This window comes from Strigops habroptila, chromosome 1, assembly GCF_004027225.2.
Source record: "Strigops habroptila isolate Jane chromosome 1, bStrHab1.2.pri, whole genome shotgun sequence".
In the NCBI taxonomy this organism is placed as follows: Eukaryota; Metazoa; Chordata; class Aves; order Psittaciformes; family Psittacidae; genus Strigops; species Strigops habroptila.
In genome coordinates, this window is record NC_044277.2 from 153870448 (window position 1) to 153889776 (window position 19329).

The window sequence follows — 19329 nt, forward strand, 5'->3', positions numbered from 1 at the left end:
TTTTGTCACACAGGGCTGCTTCATATTCAGGACCCAGTTCAACAAAGCACTTAAGCAAAAGAATAATCACTGACTTGAATGGGAATATTAGTACTTAAAGTTAATAGTGTGCTTTTAAAATTGGGCCTTATATTATGCCAATCAAACCATTAGTCTACTCAATTACAAGCTCCAGCTAACAAATACATGCCCTGGACTTTCTTTCCTCAAAAGGGGAAACAGATGTAGATAGGGCCTTGAAAAAGCCATCAACATTCAGTAGTAACATAGCAAAGACTAAAAATGTGTTGGTTTGCTCCTTGTTAACTCTTTCCAACCAGAAAATGGCAGTACTTCAGTGACAGTCATATACTCTAATGAACAAATGGACTATATATTAAAAGCCAAATGGGGAATTTTTCTCCTCCCATGAGGCAGTCTCAGTGGAATCTGAAAACTGTTTTTTGGCATCACATGAGTTCTGAGGTTTTTAGTATGCATCACAATAGGCCTACCAAAAAGTGCATCTGAGTGGCAGAAGGATTAACAGCGCAGGGAACAGCAGGAAAGCCAGGATGCTATCTCCAAGGTTGTGCAGATAGAGCTGAAGATAGTTATCAGAAGTGATACATATTTGTGAAGCCAGATATATTCTCACATGGGCATAGGCTACAAGCAGGCTCATGAAACAAACCACCTCAGACCTCCTGCTAACCAGCAAATGATGTCTTATGCTGCACAGCTGTACTTAGACTAACCACAGAGACATCTTAACCTAAATAAGCTGATGAGTTTATTGATTAAATCGCATACTTCTGTAGAAGACTACAATGTCAAAACTTGCAACTCAACAAAAATTGTGTGATGGACAAAAGCTGTGGTTGTGGTGGTTCATACAGCAAGCTGCTGGCTTATGGCATCTCTGTTTGCCATGCTGTTGCTGAGGTCTGCGGTGAGCAGCCCAGCTAGGATGTCATTTTCCAGAGACAGTCTCTGAGGAACTACAGATGCTAAAGTTAGATGCGGAGCTACATGCTAATATACGGATTCAATAACCTGGACCAAATGGCTGCAGCCCATGCCTGACCAGCTGGAGCTGGCGTTACTTCCACCAGTCCCCAGATGAATTTCTCAGTTTAATTATAAACAGAAGAATGATTTTGCTGTTGTTGCTGTTGTTTCGGGTTCATCATGTAGTTGGTTTTGTGCCTCTTTGCATTTTAGAGATGTGGTTTTCCACATCAGCCTGTAGGGATGGGTTAGTGCTGTACACTGAAGTCTGCTTCAGACACTACCATGACTGCAAAACAGGAACTAGAAAGCTGGCTGTTATGGTAATTAGCATTAGCATGCATTATGCTTTTAGTTGTGTAGGTGCATGATGTGTTAGCAGGGAGTGTTTATTTTTAGTTCATACACCTATTCAGTATTCAGCTATGTTCAGCTATGAACTACGAAATAAATCTGTCTAAACCAAGACATTGTGGTGTTTGTGTATGCACATGCGTATGAATACATGAAAAAGGATAGGGAGAACAAAAACAATAGCTTCCTTAGATTAGATATTTGGGGGTCTGCATCTGCTTCTGAAAAGACTTAGAGATGAGAATGGCATTCAGACTTCCAGGAAGAAGCCATGTCTTGACTGTAGAGGGAGTGGGAGTGAAGTCTTAAGACTCTTTTCCCTTAGGTAGGGTAGTACAGAGGGTCACTAACTGAAGCAGGAAAGGTTCAGGGTGTGAGACAAGAGGCCTAGGTAATTAGGAAGATGTTGGCTTGGCTCAATTTAAAACAGCAAGAGCGATTTCCCTGAAGAAGCTTTACCTTAACTGCCAGCTCAGACTGAGCTTTGTTAGGCAGTGATCATCTCCCAGCAACGTACAAAACACAGCCAGTGCTATGGGACTCTCACACTGAACGCCAGCCCCTAAGCACATCCATAAGGATTTGTTTTAGCAGCTATAGCTCAAATGAAATATGTTTAGGCTCAATGTTCAGCTGACTCAACAGAGAGTATCATCTTGGTCTTCCCATTCATCAGATCTCCTAGAAATATCACTAAAACGTTGTGACCGAGGCAAATAAGGGAGGCACAGTCTTCAGGCTGAGCATCCCAGATGGATCTGGTTAACCCTAGACGGCTGTAGTGCCAGCCCTCTCCCCCTCTCCATCCTCCCAGCATTTAGCAAACTGGAAACGCTGTCTCCTAAATGGAGGAAGCTGGCTTTGAGGAAAACCTACACAGAGTTGGCTTTGTTCTGCTCAAATTTCCTCATTCCGTGACTTCTGAGTGCCTGAATTTGCAGTCTCAGTGGCGTCATATTCCTGACCTCATGCCTGTACTTCTAACTTCTTTTTTCTGCTTGTGCTCCTTTACTTGTTATGGCTGTCTTCTTTCTTTGAGACATCACTGGCTCTTCACAGACCATGGACTTCACCCTGTGAAAGTATTGGGCTACTGCTCACAATTGCTCACAAGACACTTCTGCCATCCTCCAGAAGAAGGTGAAGGCTTCTTGTCTCCAGATGCAGACCGCCTCACTTGAACAAGACTATTCTGTGGTACTGATGTCTGTCCTATTGGGGCAGCTGAATAGTCATTTGTATTTTGTTTATACAGAGATTTTTTGCTTGTAAAAGGTAAAATGGGTAAAAAATCCTGCATCTGATTTCATCACTGCTCCACGTTCAGCACAAGTTTTCAAAGTGCAATTTCATTGTTTATTCCATGGTATTTTTTTAAAATCCCCTGTTATTTCCAAGTCTGTTTGCTCAGAGAAGGATAAATGCTCAGATAGTGGACGTCTGCATCTTGTTTTTAGTAGACATAGTGCTTAAAGTACTTCAGTTTTCTTCCATGTGTTTGAAAAGACTTCATTTTCCTGTATTTTTCGGGTTTTTTTAAGCTAGATTTGGCAACCATGACAACAACATGCCAGCATCTCAGCATCTGAACAGAGATAAAAATAGGTATATTCTTATGCCTTGGATTAGCTTTTCACCTCAGACAGTTCCCAGAGGTATGGCCCATCGCTTAAGGCTGGGAACCTTCCCAGCAGACCAAGACTTCTGTGTTTGTTCCAGGAGAGGAGCAGACAAAAAGTGACTCCAACACAGAAAGCTTTGGAGTTCCTTGTGTTTCCAGTTTACTTTCACACACTTCTGCAGCAAAGGAGCTGACATGCTGCAAAATTTCAGGACATGTCCCTTGCTCTGAGAAGTTCCACTGTTTCTAGTATCTAATCTGCCTTTCTTGTGTCTGAGCTGCTTCCCTCTCCTCTCTTGCCCAAAGACTTTGACCACAATTTCACTGATAAGCTACACTGGAAAACCCAAGTGTAGAATACAGAATATAGACTGTAGCCTCAAAACTGGTTCTGTCTGCCCATAGGCAAACTTGTTCCCCAAAATAGCCACGACCATAGCAGAAGCAAAGGATGCTTTCTATTTCATGCTCTGCACAGCTTTTGCCCCTAGAAAGACTTCAACTATCGAGCTGAGAAACAGTCAAATATTTCTCATCTGAAAGAGTAAGGAAAAGATTGGGGAGGAGCAGGAAAGAGAATGAAAAACAGACCTGTGGTCAGGAGGTGGAGTCTGCTGCTTTTCTGGTGATGGTGACTTTGTCTTCACACCTGCCCTCACACCCTTTCCCTGTCCCATTTTGCTCTGTTGCTACCCTTCATCCTTAATCTTCACCTTGTTATGTTGTAAGATTCTATTTGCACACAAGAGGAAAGAACTGGCCAGCAAATAGAAGAGAAAAGCCATGAAAATTAAATGCCATATTGACTACATGTTTGCTTCAACTTTTTTCTCTCTCCCCATGGTGCTGTGGGAAACTCTGTAGAGTTCTGTTGCTTTTGTCTGGAAGTGATAGTATGAATCAGGCAGTTTTCTCTTATAAAGATTATAGAGGCAGTTGAAGGCTTTCGGGTTGCTGGCGTCATTTATTGATGGGCATGGTCAAGCCATCAGGACAAATTACTCCCCAAATCAAGCAGATAAGCAATAGCTATTGGCTTACTGCTGTATCTTTTGCTGCCTACCTGATGGATGTTTTTCGCTGGCAGGAGCATAGACATGTCTGTGCCTGCAGGGATCCAGCCTCAGGAGATGTTGTAGCAGGCTGCCAGCCCTTGTGATGCAAACAGTAGGCATGGCAGGGAGGTTCCGTGTCTGATGCCAGCCTTGCCTAAACCTCCAACAGTGGCCACCAACACCATTGACTGCTCACAGCCCTAGGACTGTGTAAGCAGATCAGTCTTTAAGAGCCATGGTAAAGCTACATTCTCAGGGAAAGTGAAAACTTTGCTCTTCTAAGAAGCAAATCTCAGGGATATTTAATGCTCCATATAAGTGCCGAGGATGAGCAGCTCCATAAAACCTTAGAGCTGCTTTTAGCTTGAGGCAACAGTGAGGTTACTGGGTTTCACAGGTTAATGGGAAAAGTTTAGTTCTGAAAGCCTTCTGAGTGTTACTGAAAGGCAAAATACAGCCTACAGGTTAAAGCATAAGACACAACATCAGGAGAAAAGTCTAATTCCGATTCAGCAGCAGACTTGCTTTGAAGAAATCATCTGCAGTCTTTTATGCCTTACCTTCAAAATATGTAATGCAGGACTAGTGGGCTATTACGCAGTTGAGACCTATTCAACACTGTTGCTTATTTTTGCATTTGGGTACAGATGAAAATATTCCCGTACTTTTTTATTTAATGAAAGATATTACTGCGTCTTTCTTACATTGAACTGATAAGTTACAAGAATATTTTCTAAGCTCAACCAGTAATTGGAGCAATAGTTTCCTTATTAAACCGTAAACAGAGCAGTCGGACATTGCCAGGGACAGCATTATATTTTCTCCAACTATTGCTTTTTATCTTGTAGAATCTTAACATAGGGATAGAAAAGAACATTTAATGAACTTTTGCATTTAAAAGACCCCAAACACATCCCCTTAATTTGGAAGAAAGGATGTCCTTATTCTGAGCACTTTTATTATTCATACTGAAACTCCTGGGAATGTATTTTCAGATTTTTGGGGAGAAAGGAGTTTGTCCTGCTACTTCTTGCGTGGCCAGGTTTGCAGCTATTCCGCTGCACCACTGATAGAGAACATTTGGAAATTACAGCAGATGAGGGAAAGTAGCACTCTTGCTTGTCCCTGTGTTGTTCTGTCAGGTTTCTGGTAGCTGATATATAAATTGGATACGATTAAGAATGCAGCCAATAGCGTATAATGAACAGGATCATGATAATCTCATAGCAAATCCTGCCAAAAGTTTCTTTTCACGTGCCTTATTCTCTTCATTTATAAAAACACCGAGTGGATACTTTTAATTTATAAAGAGACTGTAGTGTACTAAAAGCACCTGCAGAGCAGGTCCTCACACCTCTTTGGAAGACTACCATTTGATAATGAGACAAGCATTTCAGGAGCACCAGAAAACATTCAGCCCTCAGGGCTGCCCTGCTTTAGTATTGCTACATGTATTTTACCACTGCATCATGAGGAAAGTTCCTTCAAGGGCTCTTAGGTCAATATATTCACCTTTCAGGTATTAACTGAGCAACTGAGAAAATGCTGTTGAGAGACTTAGTGGCCTTCCTACCACAGGAGAGGAATACTTATGTGTATATATCCACCATGGCAAGGGGTTGGAACTAGATGATCTTTAAGGTCCCTTTCAACCCAAACCATTCTGTGATTCTATAAGTGACTATAACACATACTGTCATGAGTGCTTTTTCACTGTCAGTCCAATTAGTCCTCTTTCTTTCTTGCAACTGCTTACAAGCAGATACGTTTTGCCACAAGTGGGAATATCTGATATATGTTGAACAGAACAAGAATGCATAAAAAGCCCAAACACTTCCACACCTCCAGACTTGACACGTGGTCCCATGACATTTGTCAGCTGTTTGTGGTTTATGTGCAATGGGTGATACTTCAGGAAGGAGGCAGAGCTGTGCTGCAGTTCCTCCAACATCTCTTCACTGCAACATCGGGGAGTTGTACAGAGCGAGGCAAGTCTGCTGTGCTGCTGGAGAGTCCACAGGTAAGTGGTACCCAGCAAAGGTACCCAGCAGATACCAGACATGCAGAAGGGTATATTTTACCCATCACTTCAGAGACGAGGAGGGAAATAAACTCCAATGAGAAGGCTACAGGTCTGGATGGAGCTTAGCAGTTCCTGGTGGGAGAGAAGCTTAAAGCAAAGCTGGGAGGAAAAGTTGTAGGATGGAAGTTAAAAGCACTTTGGGTTTTCAGTCTGCTGCAGCAGTTGTGAATGCCAGATTTTGCGAAATCTGTGGAAGCAAAGGACAAGGTAATTAAAAGTGTATTTGGGGAGTCAGTGTTGCAGGAAGTGCACCTGGGCTCCTTTTACAGCAGCACCCACACTTGCATAATCCTTTCTGAAAATTAATGCATTAAAAGAAAATGTGAACTGGAAAGACAAGAGGAGAGTTATTTTTTTAGACAATCAGTCTTGAAACAAAGAGTATTTCCATGGCCCTTCTGCTCACTTCCTCATAGGCTTTGACACTCTCTCGTCAGTAAGCTTTTCAAAACCACCCCAGACGCTGAGGATCATGAGCCCTTCTGATAGTCAGAGGGTTGCCAGCTCTGCCTTCACTTCTGTGCTTTTAGACACCTTCCCTGAGGCTCTCAGACACTCACACAGCTCAGCAAGGAGGGATGGTCAGCGGTTTAGTGTCCCCTTCTTAAGGAGCTTTGGCTTAGCCACTGGTTGTCTGATCTGATAATGAATTTTACACCCCTGTTCTCCTGTTGCTCAGCATGTACAGGAGGCCATTGGAAAGACAACAAAGGAATTCCTGGTGACAGGGGGATTTTATTCTATTGATGTTGCAGAGCTTTCCTTCATTAGCTGGAGTGAGCAGCTCAGTTTCTTTTCCAGTGATCAGGGAAAAGAAAAATATGAGCTGAGCAATACAGATAAATCAGACAAGATAGAGCTGTGGCTGGAGGGCAGGAAAAAGTGGGCGATCAGAAGGTACCTCAACAAAAATGACCTGTGTCACCAAATGCAGGCTGCTGTATGTGTACATTATTTGGGTAACTCATCAGTGGTGTTCTGTCTGGACTCTGTAGCTTTGCTGGGTAATCATAGAATTATTTAGATTGTGTACCAGGTTCGTTGTCTTTATCTCTGTAGCAGCAGTGGCAGCTTTTTTCTCCCCCTGTTGTAAACCCACAGGTCCATGTTCCTCCTGTTGAAAGGACAGAAAGTAGCAGATCTGGTTTTTTACCTTCCCCTGCAAACTGCAGTTCTCATCTTTGAGACAGCATTGTCAGTTGAAACACACAAATATCTTAAAGCAGGGAAAAAACAGGCTGCAGGTTTGAAAGGCATCAGATACTCCACAATAACTGTCCATACACTTGCTGCTGTGCAGGAACATCTTACTACATGAGAGCTTAAGCCACCCCGGTGTTCTTAGCACCCACGGAAAGGCATCACTTCTTTGAGCACACTCAGTATCTACTGCTCTTCAGGTGTTGAGCCAAACACAGACTCATCTTTCTAAGGGAACTACCGCACAAATTACCTATTATTCGAAAGCGATGCTGAGAGCAATAGAGAGTGAGGTCTTTTTTGCTTTGCCTTGTGACATGACTATATGTATAGGGTTGCACTTCATTTTGGTATGTAAAGCAACCGGCCTTTCAAGTAGATTGTCAGAAGCAACTGGATTCTGAGAAGATTCTGCTCACCATTTTGTAAGTGAAAAAGCCAGCAATGCCAATAACTGGATAAAATATTTGGAGTCCTGTTACTGTTATGTATAGATTCATATAATGATGACATTGTCATGACATCTAGCTGATCCTCACAAAGTATCCTTACCTTATCCTTTGTCCTTACCTTAAAGTGTCTTTGGGAACAGTTGTTCATCATCTTCATTCTGAAACTGGGAGTAGCTGCTTGAAGAGAAGAAACAGCGTGCTGATATTGTGTAGGATACCAGGATTGAGGCAGAGGACCCTCTTGTAGCACAGACTGCTGCACATGCACACTCCCTAAATTTCATGTCCCAGAAATAAGTGGAGATGCTGCTTAGCCTTAGTGTGACATGGGTGTCATGAACAGAGATGGAAGTGATGCACAGTACAATTGCTCACTACTTGCTGACCCATGCCCAGCCTGTCCCTGAGCAGTGATCATTGGCTCCTGACCAATCCCCTCCAGCTTCTGTACCATGGAATAACGTGCCATGGTATGGGATAACCCTTTGGCTAGCCTGGGTCAGGCGTCCTGTCTCTGCTCCCTCCCAGGTTCTTGTGCATCTGGCCGCTGGCAGAACATGAGAAACTAAAATGTTCTTGATTTAGAGTAAGCACTACTTAGCAACAACTAGAACATCGGTGTGTTATCACCGTTGTTCTCAGACTAAAGCCAAAACACAGCACTGCACCAGCTGCTAGGAGGAAAATTCACTCTCTCCCAGCCAAAACCAGCAACAACTTTATTAGCCATTCTGTGATGCCTTGCATGATGAAGCAATTTACTCAGTGGATGAGGAGAGCAGCGTGGACATCATCTACCTTGATTTCAATAAGGCATTTGACATGGTCAATAAATATCTTTGATATTTAGTATATGAGGTATGCTCATTATCAATCTAGCAGTACTGGTATTACTTTGCTTTCTGTGCTGCTCCTAGGCAGACACTCTTAAGCTAATGCAGGGAGGTTTGTTCCTTTGCCAACACAGGCAGCACATTTTAGTATACTAAATTTCATAAATATCTGTTTGTGTATATTCAGCATGAAGGTGATCATTAGTAAAATGATTTTTTCCACTCACCTAATGATAGAGTTTGTATTATCTCTGCAGTCAGCAATGAAATGAAATAAACAATCTGGGAATAAAACAGCATTAGCAATTGCAGTAAGCATTTTGAGGGTGAGCAGCAATAGATTTAATACATTAGGTGAGTATTCTTCCTTACAATATGTTGCCTGCCTCAGCAGGCAATTAGTAAGAGGCTAGTACAGAGTTCAAACAAATTTTAGGATGAGCACTGGCTTTTCAAGGTGAAAGGAAGGGCTTTTTCTTCTCAGAAAGGCACATATGCATATGGGATCAGAATGGTACTGCATCTATGATTTCATTCTCTGCAGTCTAATGTCATCCTTATGGCAGGAGTAATGCATCTCCTTGTCAATCAGCTCCCCCCCTCCATTTTTTTCCCTAGTGAGAACAAGCTCTAATAAGGAGTGAATTGCTGTGCTGGATTCTTGATGAAAGGCATATCCTGAACAACCTCCTGGCATGCGGCAGATGTGAACTAGTAAAATCCTGCAGAACAAGATAATATTAAAGTTGGTGACTGCTGGAAGTGTGCAGTTGTTGAAAATAAGTAAGACACCTCCTCAGAAAGGTCCATTTAGGCTGGAGTTTGCACAGATACCTTTTGTACATGGCTCTAACCGCTCCTCCCGCCCTCAGTGACAAACACTGAGGCCAAAGCAGAGTGTCAGAAGAAAACAGAAGTAGGTATGGGGAAAGTTGGGTGAATTGTTCGTGTTAGAATGACTGGGTTCTAGATTTATGATCCCTCTTCCCCACGCTAATAAGGAAGAAGTGCAGCAGATTTTAATGTGGATTTAGGTTCGGGTTTGTTTGCAGCACTTCCCTGGTGAGAGATCTGGATTATGGTAAGAGTTGAATGGAAATTTGTGGTGATCTTATAGATGTGCGATATATCAGTGTGGAATGAGGTGCAATTTTGGTGCTTCTGGAGGAGGGAAAGGTAGTGAGATGGACTGAACACGAAACAGACTTCCTCCACACCACTCTGCCTCAGGTACTTTTGAGTAATAATGCCTGGGGACAGTAACTTGCAAAGTGGGTATTTTTTCCCCCTAAATTAGTAACCAGACATACCTCCAGATATATTTCTACTTTTCAGAGGAGCTTTAGTTTATATATCTGCTGTGCAAAGATCTGTGAAGCAAGGAATTGCAAGTCACATTTTCCTCCCTATACTTTTCCAAAATGTTCTTTGAGATGTGACACAGGCAGTATTTCTCACTCATAGGATGCCTTGCACTGCCTGGGTGACAGCCCCAAATCACAACTGCTTCAGAACTCAGATAGAGACATTTTAAGAAACCTATTATCTGCAAAATGTTTGTGGCTGTTGTCAATGCCAAACATTTTTCCTCTTTTAGATAATTAATATCTTTCTATTCGGGTGCTTGAAATAGTAAGGCACGTTAGAAATATGAGTCAAAAGTATGATTTTGTTGGTAGCAGATAAAAGTTACTCAAACTATGTACTGTCTTTCTGCTAAGAAAGACGCCAAGACAACATGACTAACTTGAGAAGGTATAGGACTTGATTTAAGGCTATCTTAGCTTTACATCTGGCTTTGCCACAGAGGTTTCAGCTTTTTAGCTGTAGCATGGGCAGAGTGATATGTTTGCCTTTTAATAGAGGTTTGAGATCAACTGCAGAAAGCTACTAGGTAAGAGCTAGGTATTACTATTATGATCACTTTTTAGCGTTATCTGCCCACTGCTTTAGCTGTCAGCTACTGTTAACATTGCAAAGACAATCCATCACATATCAGTCTCTTGTGAAGAACCACAGAACAGTATGTCCCTTGTGTTTTTTTAACCAAACGTGAAGCAACAGGATGTAGTCAGTTAAAATATTCTTACGTAAGATTCTATGTAGATGTTGAATGCTAATACTGTTGCCTTCAAAACGATGATACTCAATATAACTGTGGTCTGACAGGAAAGAGTTAAGCTACAGGAAGGCAAAACTGACCTAGGACAGACTCCTCACAGAGGCTCTGTCCTGCAGTAAGACAGCTTTTACCACACACACCACACAGCAACCATCACTGATAATGAGCCTTGGATACTGACATGGCTAATGGGGTTTTTTACTAAAATCTCCTAGTTTCATTTTGCCAGCACCATGCAATTGGGTAGCAATGGCACTGAGTCCTGAGAGCTGAATGTGAAGATACTGTCTTGGCAGAAAGCAGGGTTGAGACATAGAGTTGGGCTTTAGGGTGAGCTTCATTTCATCCTTTACACTTTTAACCATATCCAAACCCACAGTCAGTTACAACAGGCATATTTTGCTCCTGTCTTACCCAGTTTTCTCAAAACACTCTTTCAAATGATCCCCTCCACTCTGGGGAATGACTTTCCCAAATGAGTGTCTTTTTGTGATCTGTGGGGCTTGCATCTGTGTGTATACTTGATCATTTCAGGCAGTAGAAAAATGTAACTGTTCAGAAATGGGAGGCTTTGAAGGCCTCCTATGGCTAAGAAATGGCTGCAAATTAGGGGATCTTGTGATGCAATTAAAAATCTTCCTGAGGCTGTGTGCTTACGGGCAGCCCTACCCTGCCATAGCTGAGGTTCATGGTTGTTGCTCTTCCATAGGTTCAAAGAAAGCAAGGACTCCTTAAAATATCAGGTGTTTTGCTTTTTGTTCTTAGAGCTTCCATAAAATGAAGAGCCAAGTACACCACCACTTGAAGAGTGAAGAGAAACTCTAATCTGTAAGTACACACAGAATGAACAAGCCCCTTGGCTTGCACGGCTTTTAAAACAGTGTTTGCAACTTGAGAAAAAGAAAACATCCAATTGCCTAGTTGTTTTATTTCGAACACATATTAAAGCTTTTCTGTTCTCATCAGTGGTATTTGTAATCTCCTAGTACAGGAAAACATTGCTTCATCCTTTTTCATATTGCTATCCTGCAGTTCTGCACTGCCTCCTAAGATTGGGAGGCAATTGATTTTGTTTACATCCATCTTCGTGTGTGTGTTTGATGTCATCTAATCTCTGTAAAGACCAGAAGGGTAAGTTTGTTCTCTTTGATAACATACAGCTAGGGCAGTAATTAATTATTTTTAGGAAGGTTCCATAGTTTCCATTTTTGTGTGAAAACAGCGAAGACCTCAAACCAAAGAGATCTGACTGCACATGTTTTCCCATTCCATTTGTTCTTCAGTAGATTGGATTTAAACTAAAAAATACATTATAGTATCAGTATAATGATGACACAGCCTGGAAGTCATGAGGCAATGAGCTAGTGAGTGAAGTAGAGGTATCACTAGAAGTTGCTTGAAAAAGTCAGTATTGTCAACAAAGTCAGCACGTGATATTTCGTATTTGTAAGTTGTAATGTTTTCCTCTGAGCAGATGTTTGTACTCCAAATAGCAGATGTGTGGGTTGGTGGTTTTTTTAAATGAGAATTCTGCAGTTATTCTAGTGGCATAGCCTCCATTACCATAACACAGCACGGAATTAGAGCAAATAGAAAGCAATTACAATGCCCTCAACAGAAAGCATCTCTGAGACTAAACGGGGAGGTCTGTGAAAGCAATGCATGTTTAAAACAGACCTGTCTTACAAAATATTGTTATTTTGTACTGCCTCCAACCCAGTGTAGTTCCATGCAGAAATGTCAGTTCTGACAAACCCTCATTTCCCTATTTTATTAAATCTGTCAAAATTAGAAATCTTTCATTTGAATTGAACTTTTTTCCCCCCTCTAAATTCCAATGAAACTTCTCAGCTGGGTGCATGCAGGCTGCAAACGCTGCTTCTGCGTAACCCAACTGTTGGAACACATGAAGAGCTGTGTGAAGACTGCTAGTCCCTCAGCAGACGTATACTGGTGATACATTTTGCAAATGCTCGTTATACAGAGCTCACTGTTTGGCAGAGATTGTAGCAGTGTCATTGTTTTTGACAAATGAGGGTTTTTTTAATAAGCTGATATAATATTGATATAACATAATGATGACCGATGAATCTGGTTGGGAAAATAGGAAGCAATGAAGGGAATAAGCCAATGACACAGGCTGATTTGGGTTGATAGGTGCAAAATAGCAACATGCATTCATGCATTTTACCTCTGCCAAATGCATCTAAGAACCAAATAGGAGCACAGTGCTGATGGAGATAGTTCACTGAGGAGCCACAGGTATGACTGGGATGGAGAGAAAACAAATATCTTCTGTCTCTTATTGCTATTTATCTCCAGGTATGTGTAGGGAAAGGCAAAATTTAACCCAGGGTTTTAAATCTGAAGGCCAAACCAGAAGCACGTATTGTGCCTGGAAGCTGAAGTTGTACAAATCCTGTCTAGAAAGATGGTTCACCTTTTTCTCATTAAAAAACCCCACAGTAGGATAATCAGCAGTGAGGTAAAAAAGAAAGAAATTCCTGAAGGTTGGAATGAATATTCTCTTACTGGGAACATTTTGTCAGGGGCCGAATTGTTTTTCTAAATGACATGCTCTGGCCTGAGGAGAGCAGTCTAGAGAAGTCCTGTAGACCGTGCTGCAGAGGAAATCATAGGAAATGAATGTGGTGGCCTTGCCCACAGTGATGAACCTGGAGTGCACAAGGGTCTTTTTGCTGATCACATTTCTGAAAGAATCCAGCATCTGGCCTCTTGGCAATCTACCACCTTTGTCTACCTAAACCACAGCTTTTTTGGCAATTGACCCCAAGCCCTTGACACCAGCAGATGTTGCTATGGCATTCAAATGAAGTGGTTGTCCACCGTTGCCTCATGGCTGTTCAAAGCATATGTCCAGCAGAAGTTTAAGTGGTGAGAGGCTTAACACAGAGGAAGACCAAACCTTGCTCCAAAACTTGAGCAATATTACTGAACTGGCAGTAGCTAGAGGGGGGAGGAAGGCACGGAAACAAGAATGCCTCCTTCAGGAGACACTCTCTGCCTTTGAATGTGCAATGAGATCAGTCCTCTCTGCGGTCCTTCCCTTCTTACAGATGTCAAAAGCTGACATTAATGTGCATGAAGGGAAGCCACCTGAGTGAGGCAAAGCTGCCAAGCACCATCTGAAGGAGCTCCTTGGTGTTTCAGAAATGGTTTTGTTCTAGGGCATGTGTGGGAAGGAGACAAGAAGGGATGAGACTGAACTGGAACTCTGGAACCAGGGTGCAACTACTCTGTAAAATGGGAGGTAATGCTAAGATGGTTTAAAAAGCTAGTTTTAATCAAGCTGAATTCAGTACTGAAGCAATGCTCTTACAGCTGGCAAGAGCTTACACCAGCAGACGTTGGCAAGGGGCTAAGCAGCATGGGGAAGGCATTTCTTAGCTTGACACCATCCTCAGTGGTCTCCTCTGCTGTGAGATATTTACTAGCTCTTGGAGGCTTCTATAGCTCATGTTTCCAGTCAGGTTCAGTATATTGCCTTATGTCATATAATTGATTAATCTTTTGTAAGAGCTGCATTCACTCTTGTCCCATGTGCCTCCTGTTAAATTTTGGCCAAAGGAATTGTCGGTTGTATTTCAGGTCAGTTATAGCTATGCGAGTGTGAGTACAATAGGAAACTGCATCTCACCAGAAAGCAGCGTTTCCTCTGCGAAACACACCCTGTGTCATGCTATACTCTGTATTCTGATATTTCAGTGGGGTGCCTGCAGTACTGGGGAGCTGATAATCTCATATCATAGATACCGGTAGCTTTTCTTTGAAGATTAATGAAAATGACATTTCCTACAGAATCTTACAATGAAGGGATTTAACAAGGACTGCAAAATTCTGTAGAAGCCTGCATTTCAGTGCCTTGGCTGATATTTGCAGAGAGAAATAGGTCTCTCTGTCCCTTTAATAGGAATGTCTGAGGAAAACATCAATTATCTGGCTTCTGCTTATCTGTTCATTACTGCCTCCAGTTCAAGTATCCCTGCCAGGCTCCAGAGGGTGACCACGAGGGATCCTTCCTCTCTGAGCACAGCCTTGCTGCTGGGGCTGCTCACACCAACCCGCATTTCCAGTGTGTTGCCTTTAGGGCTGTGGCACTTTTAAACTCTTAAATCTGCATTTTAAATTAAAACAGTGCCATCTTTTAGAGAATCTTTCCAAATTAAAGCTTAACAACTCAGAGAAACTGATGAACAGCTATTGCTGATCCCTTCTGGCTTGTGTGGTTGTGAGGATGAAACACAGTGTCTCAGAAACAAGAACAGAACTGGAAGAAACTTGCACGGTTTCTGATGTAAGAGCTGTAGTGTGCCAATCATCGGCACCTTGGAGAAAAAGTTCTATTGCAACCCAGTTTACTTCTCATAACACACTGGAATTACTTATCCAGGTAACTCTGAAATGCAGTTTCAAACAGCAAGTGCCAACAATCAACACATCAACTTGAGATATGGCAGTTATATTCATGTTGATTAAAATATCTGGATTCTTAGATGTAGTGAGATAGCTAGAGAATAACTGATTTTTCAATGTATAAAGAGATCTTGATTACTGTAGGGGTGAAGAAACAACAGAAAATGAGATGCATCATAGAATCACAGAGTGGTTTGGGTTGGAAGGGGCCTTAAAGCTCATTCAGCTCCAACCCCCTGCCATGGGCAGGGACCAGGTTGCTCAAAGCCCCAAAGTCCAACCAGTCTGCTGAGATCAAAACTGGTTCATTAACCTGTTAAGGGTATTTCCTCTTTTCCACAGAAGAGAGAACCATTAAAAAACTTTTTTCCCCTCTGAACTTGTGGCAGGATGTGCCACCTAAAACTCAAAATAAGCCGAAACACCAGAGATAGAGGAACCACTCTGTAAAGTCAACAACATGGCAGTATTAAAAGCAGAACTGCAGAACCTCGCTCAAGTGAAAACCCCCTCTTGTGTGCCGGATTCACCAGTGAAATGGATGACATACAGAGCCAGTTTTAAATTACAGTTGAGGTAGCAGCAGCAGTATAACTGGCATAGTACAGAGCCCAGCACTGTTCAATTTTTCCCTCTTCTTTTCTGTGACCTCTGTGATGCTTTCATAGATGCAAGCATGCTTCAGGATAACACCCTCCCTGAACTTCCCCCTCCTACAGGATCTTGTAGTACTTAAAAATCCTACCAGAAGTTACATTTAGAATGATAAGAATTACATCTAATACTTCTTTGGAGCAGTGATATATTAAAAACATATAGCATACTTATTAAATTTGCTATTAACTCTCCTCTAGCCTCGGCTCAGGCCAGGCGGGCTTATGTGCACTAACCCAGCATGTCCTTTCCGAATGTTTTCTTACAGCCCATTTTGTAACACCCAGTTACCACATATGAGATGTGAAATGGCCCTGAGCACCAAGACAGCACAGCCCATGCTACTCAGTCTGGCAGGATCTGAGAAGGCTCACCATGGAGCCTGGGGTGTCCATGGTGTTTAATCTCTTGCTTAGATAAACTGCCCACAGAGAAGGAGTTGACTGCAATGTGTGCAAAACTCAGCTCTCGGCAACAAACAGAATCCGTAGCTTTGATAGAGCGACATATGGTTATTATCTGGCTCTGGGAAGGGCAGATTTGTGTTGCAAATAAACAAACTGATGAATGAGTAGCAGAAAAATCTTAGATTAGTTTAGATTAGATTTTTCAAACATGCAGATGCTCAGAAGAGAGAACTAACAACACAGAGAGATCAAACCCACCACAGTCCTGTCATTTCTCTGAGGATCTCTTTTCCCTACACATTACTAACTCATGCTTGTTTTTAAGGGTGTGGCCAGCAATGTCTTAAGGACTAGAGCAGCTTCTCTGCCAACCTTCTCAGCCATTTTTATTCCAGGCTGGAGGATGTTTGGATAAACTACTGGTTACAGCCTGTACCAGCTGTGAGATTCCAGGATTATCCGTTGAGCAAGATCCAGGCGGAAAGCTGGGCTGGCTTTTCAGCTTGGCCCTCTCATTCCTACCTTATCTCAGCCTTTATGTGTTCTTTCATTCCTAGAATATGTACAAGGAAGATTTCAGGAACATGATTGGAGAGAATAGCAACAGCAGTGACTCCTCTGCCTTCACTCACACCAACACCACGAGTGCCATCCTGATTACTGCCTACTCAGTTGCCTTTGCTGGTGGTGGAATTGGGTCCATCACAATGTCATTCGTGCTGGTCAAGATGAACACTCTGTCTGTGACCACTACAGCCATCATTAACCTGGTCATTGTGCACAGCCTCCTCCTCTTCACAGTGCCCTTCCGCCTGCACTACTATGTCAACAAGAAGTGGGTATTCAAGATGACATTTTGCAAAATAGTGAGTGCAATGGTGCACATCCACATGTACCTGACCTTCCTCTTCTATGTGGTCACGCTGGTGATCCGGTGGCTCATCTTTTTCCAATGGAAGGACAAGGTGGAGTTTTACAGAAAGCTGCACGCCATTGCAGCAAGTGCTGCTGTGTGGGTCTTGGTCATGGTTTTTGTGGTGCCAGTCTTGTGCTTTGAGTATGGACGCTCAGGCTCATACAGTGATACAACATGCTTTAAGTTCCACAGAGAACTACAGCAGGAGAGCGTGAAAGCCCTGAACTACACCATCATTGTAGCTGTCACTTGCATTACTTGTATCCTCTTGGGCTTGCAGATTTTCATCCTGATAAAAGTGTCAAGAAGACTTTCCACCTCCCTCTGGTCACACCAAGAGTTCTGGGCCCAAGTGAAAAACTTGATTTTCATCTGCGTCATCATCATTTGCTTCCTTCCCTATCACCTCTTCAGGGCCTACTACATACAGCACATGGGTGATTTTGACCAGTTAGAAAGCTACAATGAAGTTTTTCTGAGCCTGACTGCCCTCAGCTGCCTGGACCTGCTCTTCTTCGTGCTGAGTGGAAGCCGCCTCTTCAAGCAAAAGGTGGTCATGCTCCTCAGCAGGTTGTCTTGCTGCTAGCATCTACTTCCTGCAGGGAGCCCAGTGCTGGACAGGCATGGCAAACCCCTCCTGACCATGTCAGGTTGGGCCCTAGAAACAGAGCAACACACTCATGAAGGGCTCTATGCACTTGCCTCCTGAAATCATGGAGCGAACCGCCTCCAGTGTCTTAGCTGGTAGACTGAAAGGTTACCTCTGGGATGTCCTCATGGTGCTACCCGGTGAGTTGTAGATGCACCTGGAGGAGATGGAGGAAAGGGCATGGGCGCTTCTGTCTTAATGCTTTTACACCAAGGTTTGCAAAGTCAAAGTCACTAGAAGGAGACTCAAGAGAATTTGCAAAGTATGTAGAAACACAAATGGAAAAGCAGGTTCTTATGGAATAAGGGGCAGATTTTTGAAACATAAAGGTCTATATAATTTTCCATATATATTTTTCTTATTTATTCTCCTCAAGCTCTCATAAAATACCAGGGAAGCTATTGTTCCTCCTGAGAAGGTCTGTTCCTTCACTGTACAGACAAGCATAACTTTCTAAGTAAATTGAACAATTAAACCTACTCGTTAAAATAAAATAAACCAGCAATAAATAGTGATTTCTTAAAATATTTTCTCAAAATCACCTTTTGGAGATGGCATCACTGTAGCAGAAAAGAGTTTTGTTCTTTTTTCCACACTATGAAAATGTCTCTAACAACAAAAATTACGCAGTTATGGAAATGAATATTGTGAGTTCTGACAAAAGCCTGTATTTTTATTTACAGAATTGTTCAATTAAAAAAAATGTATTTAATAGTGAAAATAACTTGATTTAGATCATTCCAATTGTCTCTTAAAATGTCAAATATTTTGGGTCTCCAAGGTAACAATGATTATTTTTTCCTTATGTTGATTTTGTGCAATCCTGAAGTTTATAACTAATTACTCATAGTATCTTTAGCATGAAATCAGTACTAAAAATTTAGTACCCTGTATTGGTAGAAACAAAATGTTACTGCTTGGATTGGAGGGATGGAAAAAGCTAATAAACCTGGTGCAGCTAAAAAGCGTGTTATATCTAAGAGAGGCGTTGTTGGTTGCTGTCTCTGAACACAAAATTGAATTCTGCCAAAGAAGAGGAAAAAGTCAACAAAATAATGCTTTGAAAGACATTCAGGCTTTCATAGCTCAGCTGCTTTACACCTATGCCAAAAAAGGAGTATAAATCTCTAACTGCTATTACCCAGGATCGCAATGGCTCATATATCTTTCTTCTTCTTACCATCTGTATAAGGTCACATTTTTTCATCTGGAGTCAGTGGGATAGTATTTTAATCATTTGGCAAATCAGAGGTTATCAGCTGATCGATTTCCAGCGACAGTGTTTCCTCATGATGCTGTTGGAGTCCACCTTTTCATATTTCTGAGTCTTTCCATTCCTCTCCACCTTCACCATCTCTTGCATATCAGACAGCAATCAAATAACAGTTGGTTGATCTCGCTGTACATGTGCAATCTTACTGCTGTGCTCATTGCTTTTGGGCCCACCAAGATGGGTACTTTACAGGATCCGATCTCTGTTACAGTCTTTCTTCCCTGTCTTCCATCATGCTTGAAGCTCCTCTATATCTCTCTGGAAGTCTGATCATGAGGAAGTATTT

At 42.1% G+C, this 19329-nt stretch overlaps 1 protein-coding gene across 2 annotated transcripts; it reads left to right on the plus strand.

The window, feature by feature from the left end:
* Nucleotides 1-5974: 5974 nt before the first annotated feature.
* LOC115609671 (probable G-protein coupled receptor 141) lies at nt 5975-18750 on the plus strand. 2 transcript variants are annotated; one of them, XM_030490204.1, is made up of 3 exons: nt 5989-6040; nt 11476-11538; nt 16763-18408. In XM_030490204.1, exon 3 carries the CDS (start codon nt 16766-16768, stop codon nt 17705-17707), a length of 942 nt encoding a protein of 313 aa, XP_030346064.1. In that variant the 5' UTR covers nt 5989-6040; nt 11476-11538; nt 16763-16765; the 3' UTR covers nt 17708-18408. The 2 variants fall into 2 exon arrangements, with proteins under 2 accessions (XP_030346068.1, XP_030346064.1); XM_030490208.1 differs by lacking the exon at nt 11476-11538 and having other exon boundaries at nt 5975-6040; nt 16763-18750.
* Nucleotides 18751-19329: the final 579 nt, after the last annotated feature.

Excerpts from the sequence above, each read along its gene's own strand:
- LOC115609671 (XM_030490208.1), top strand. The coding sequence starts at position 16,766 with ATGTACAAGGAAGATTTCAGGAACATGATTGGAGAGAATAGCAACAGC.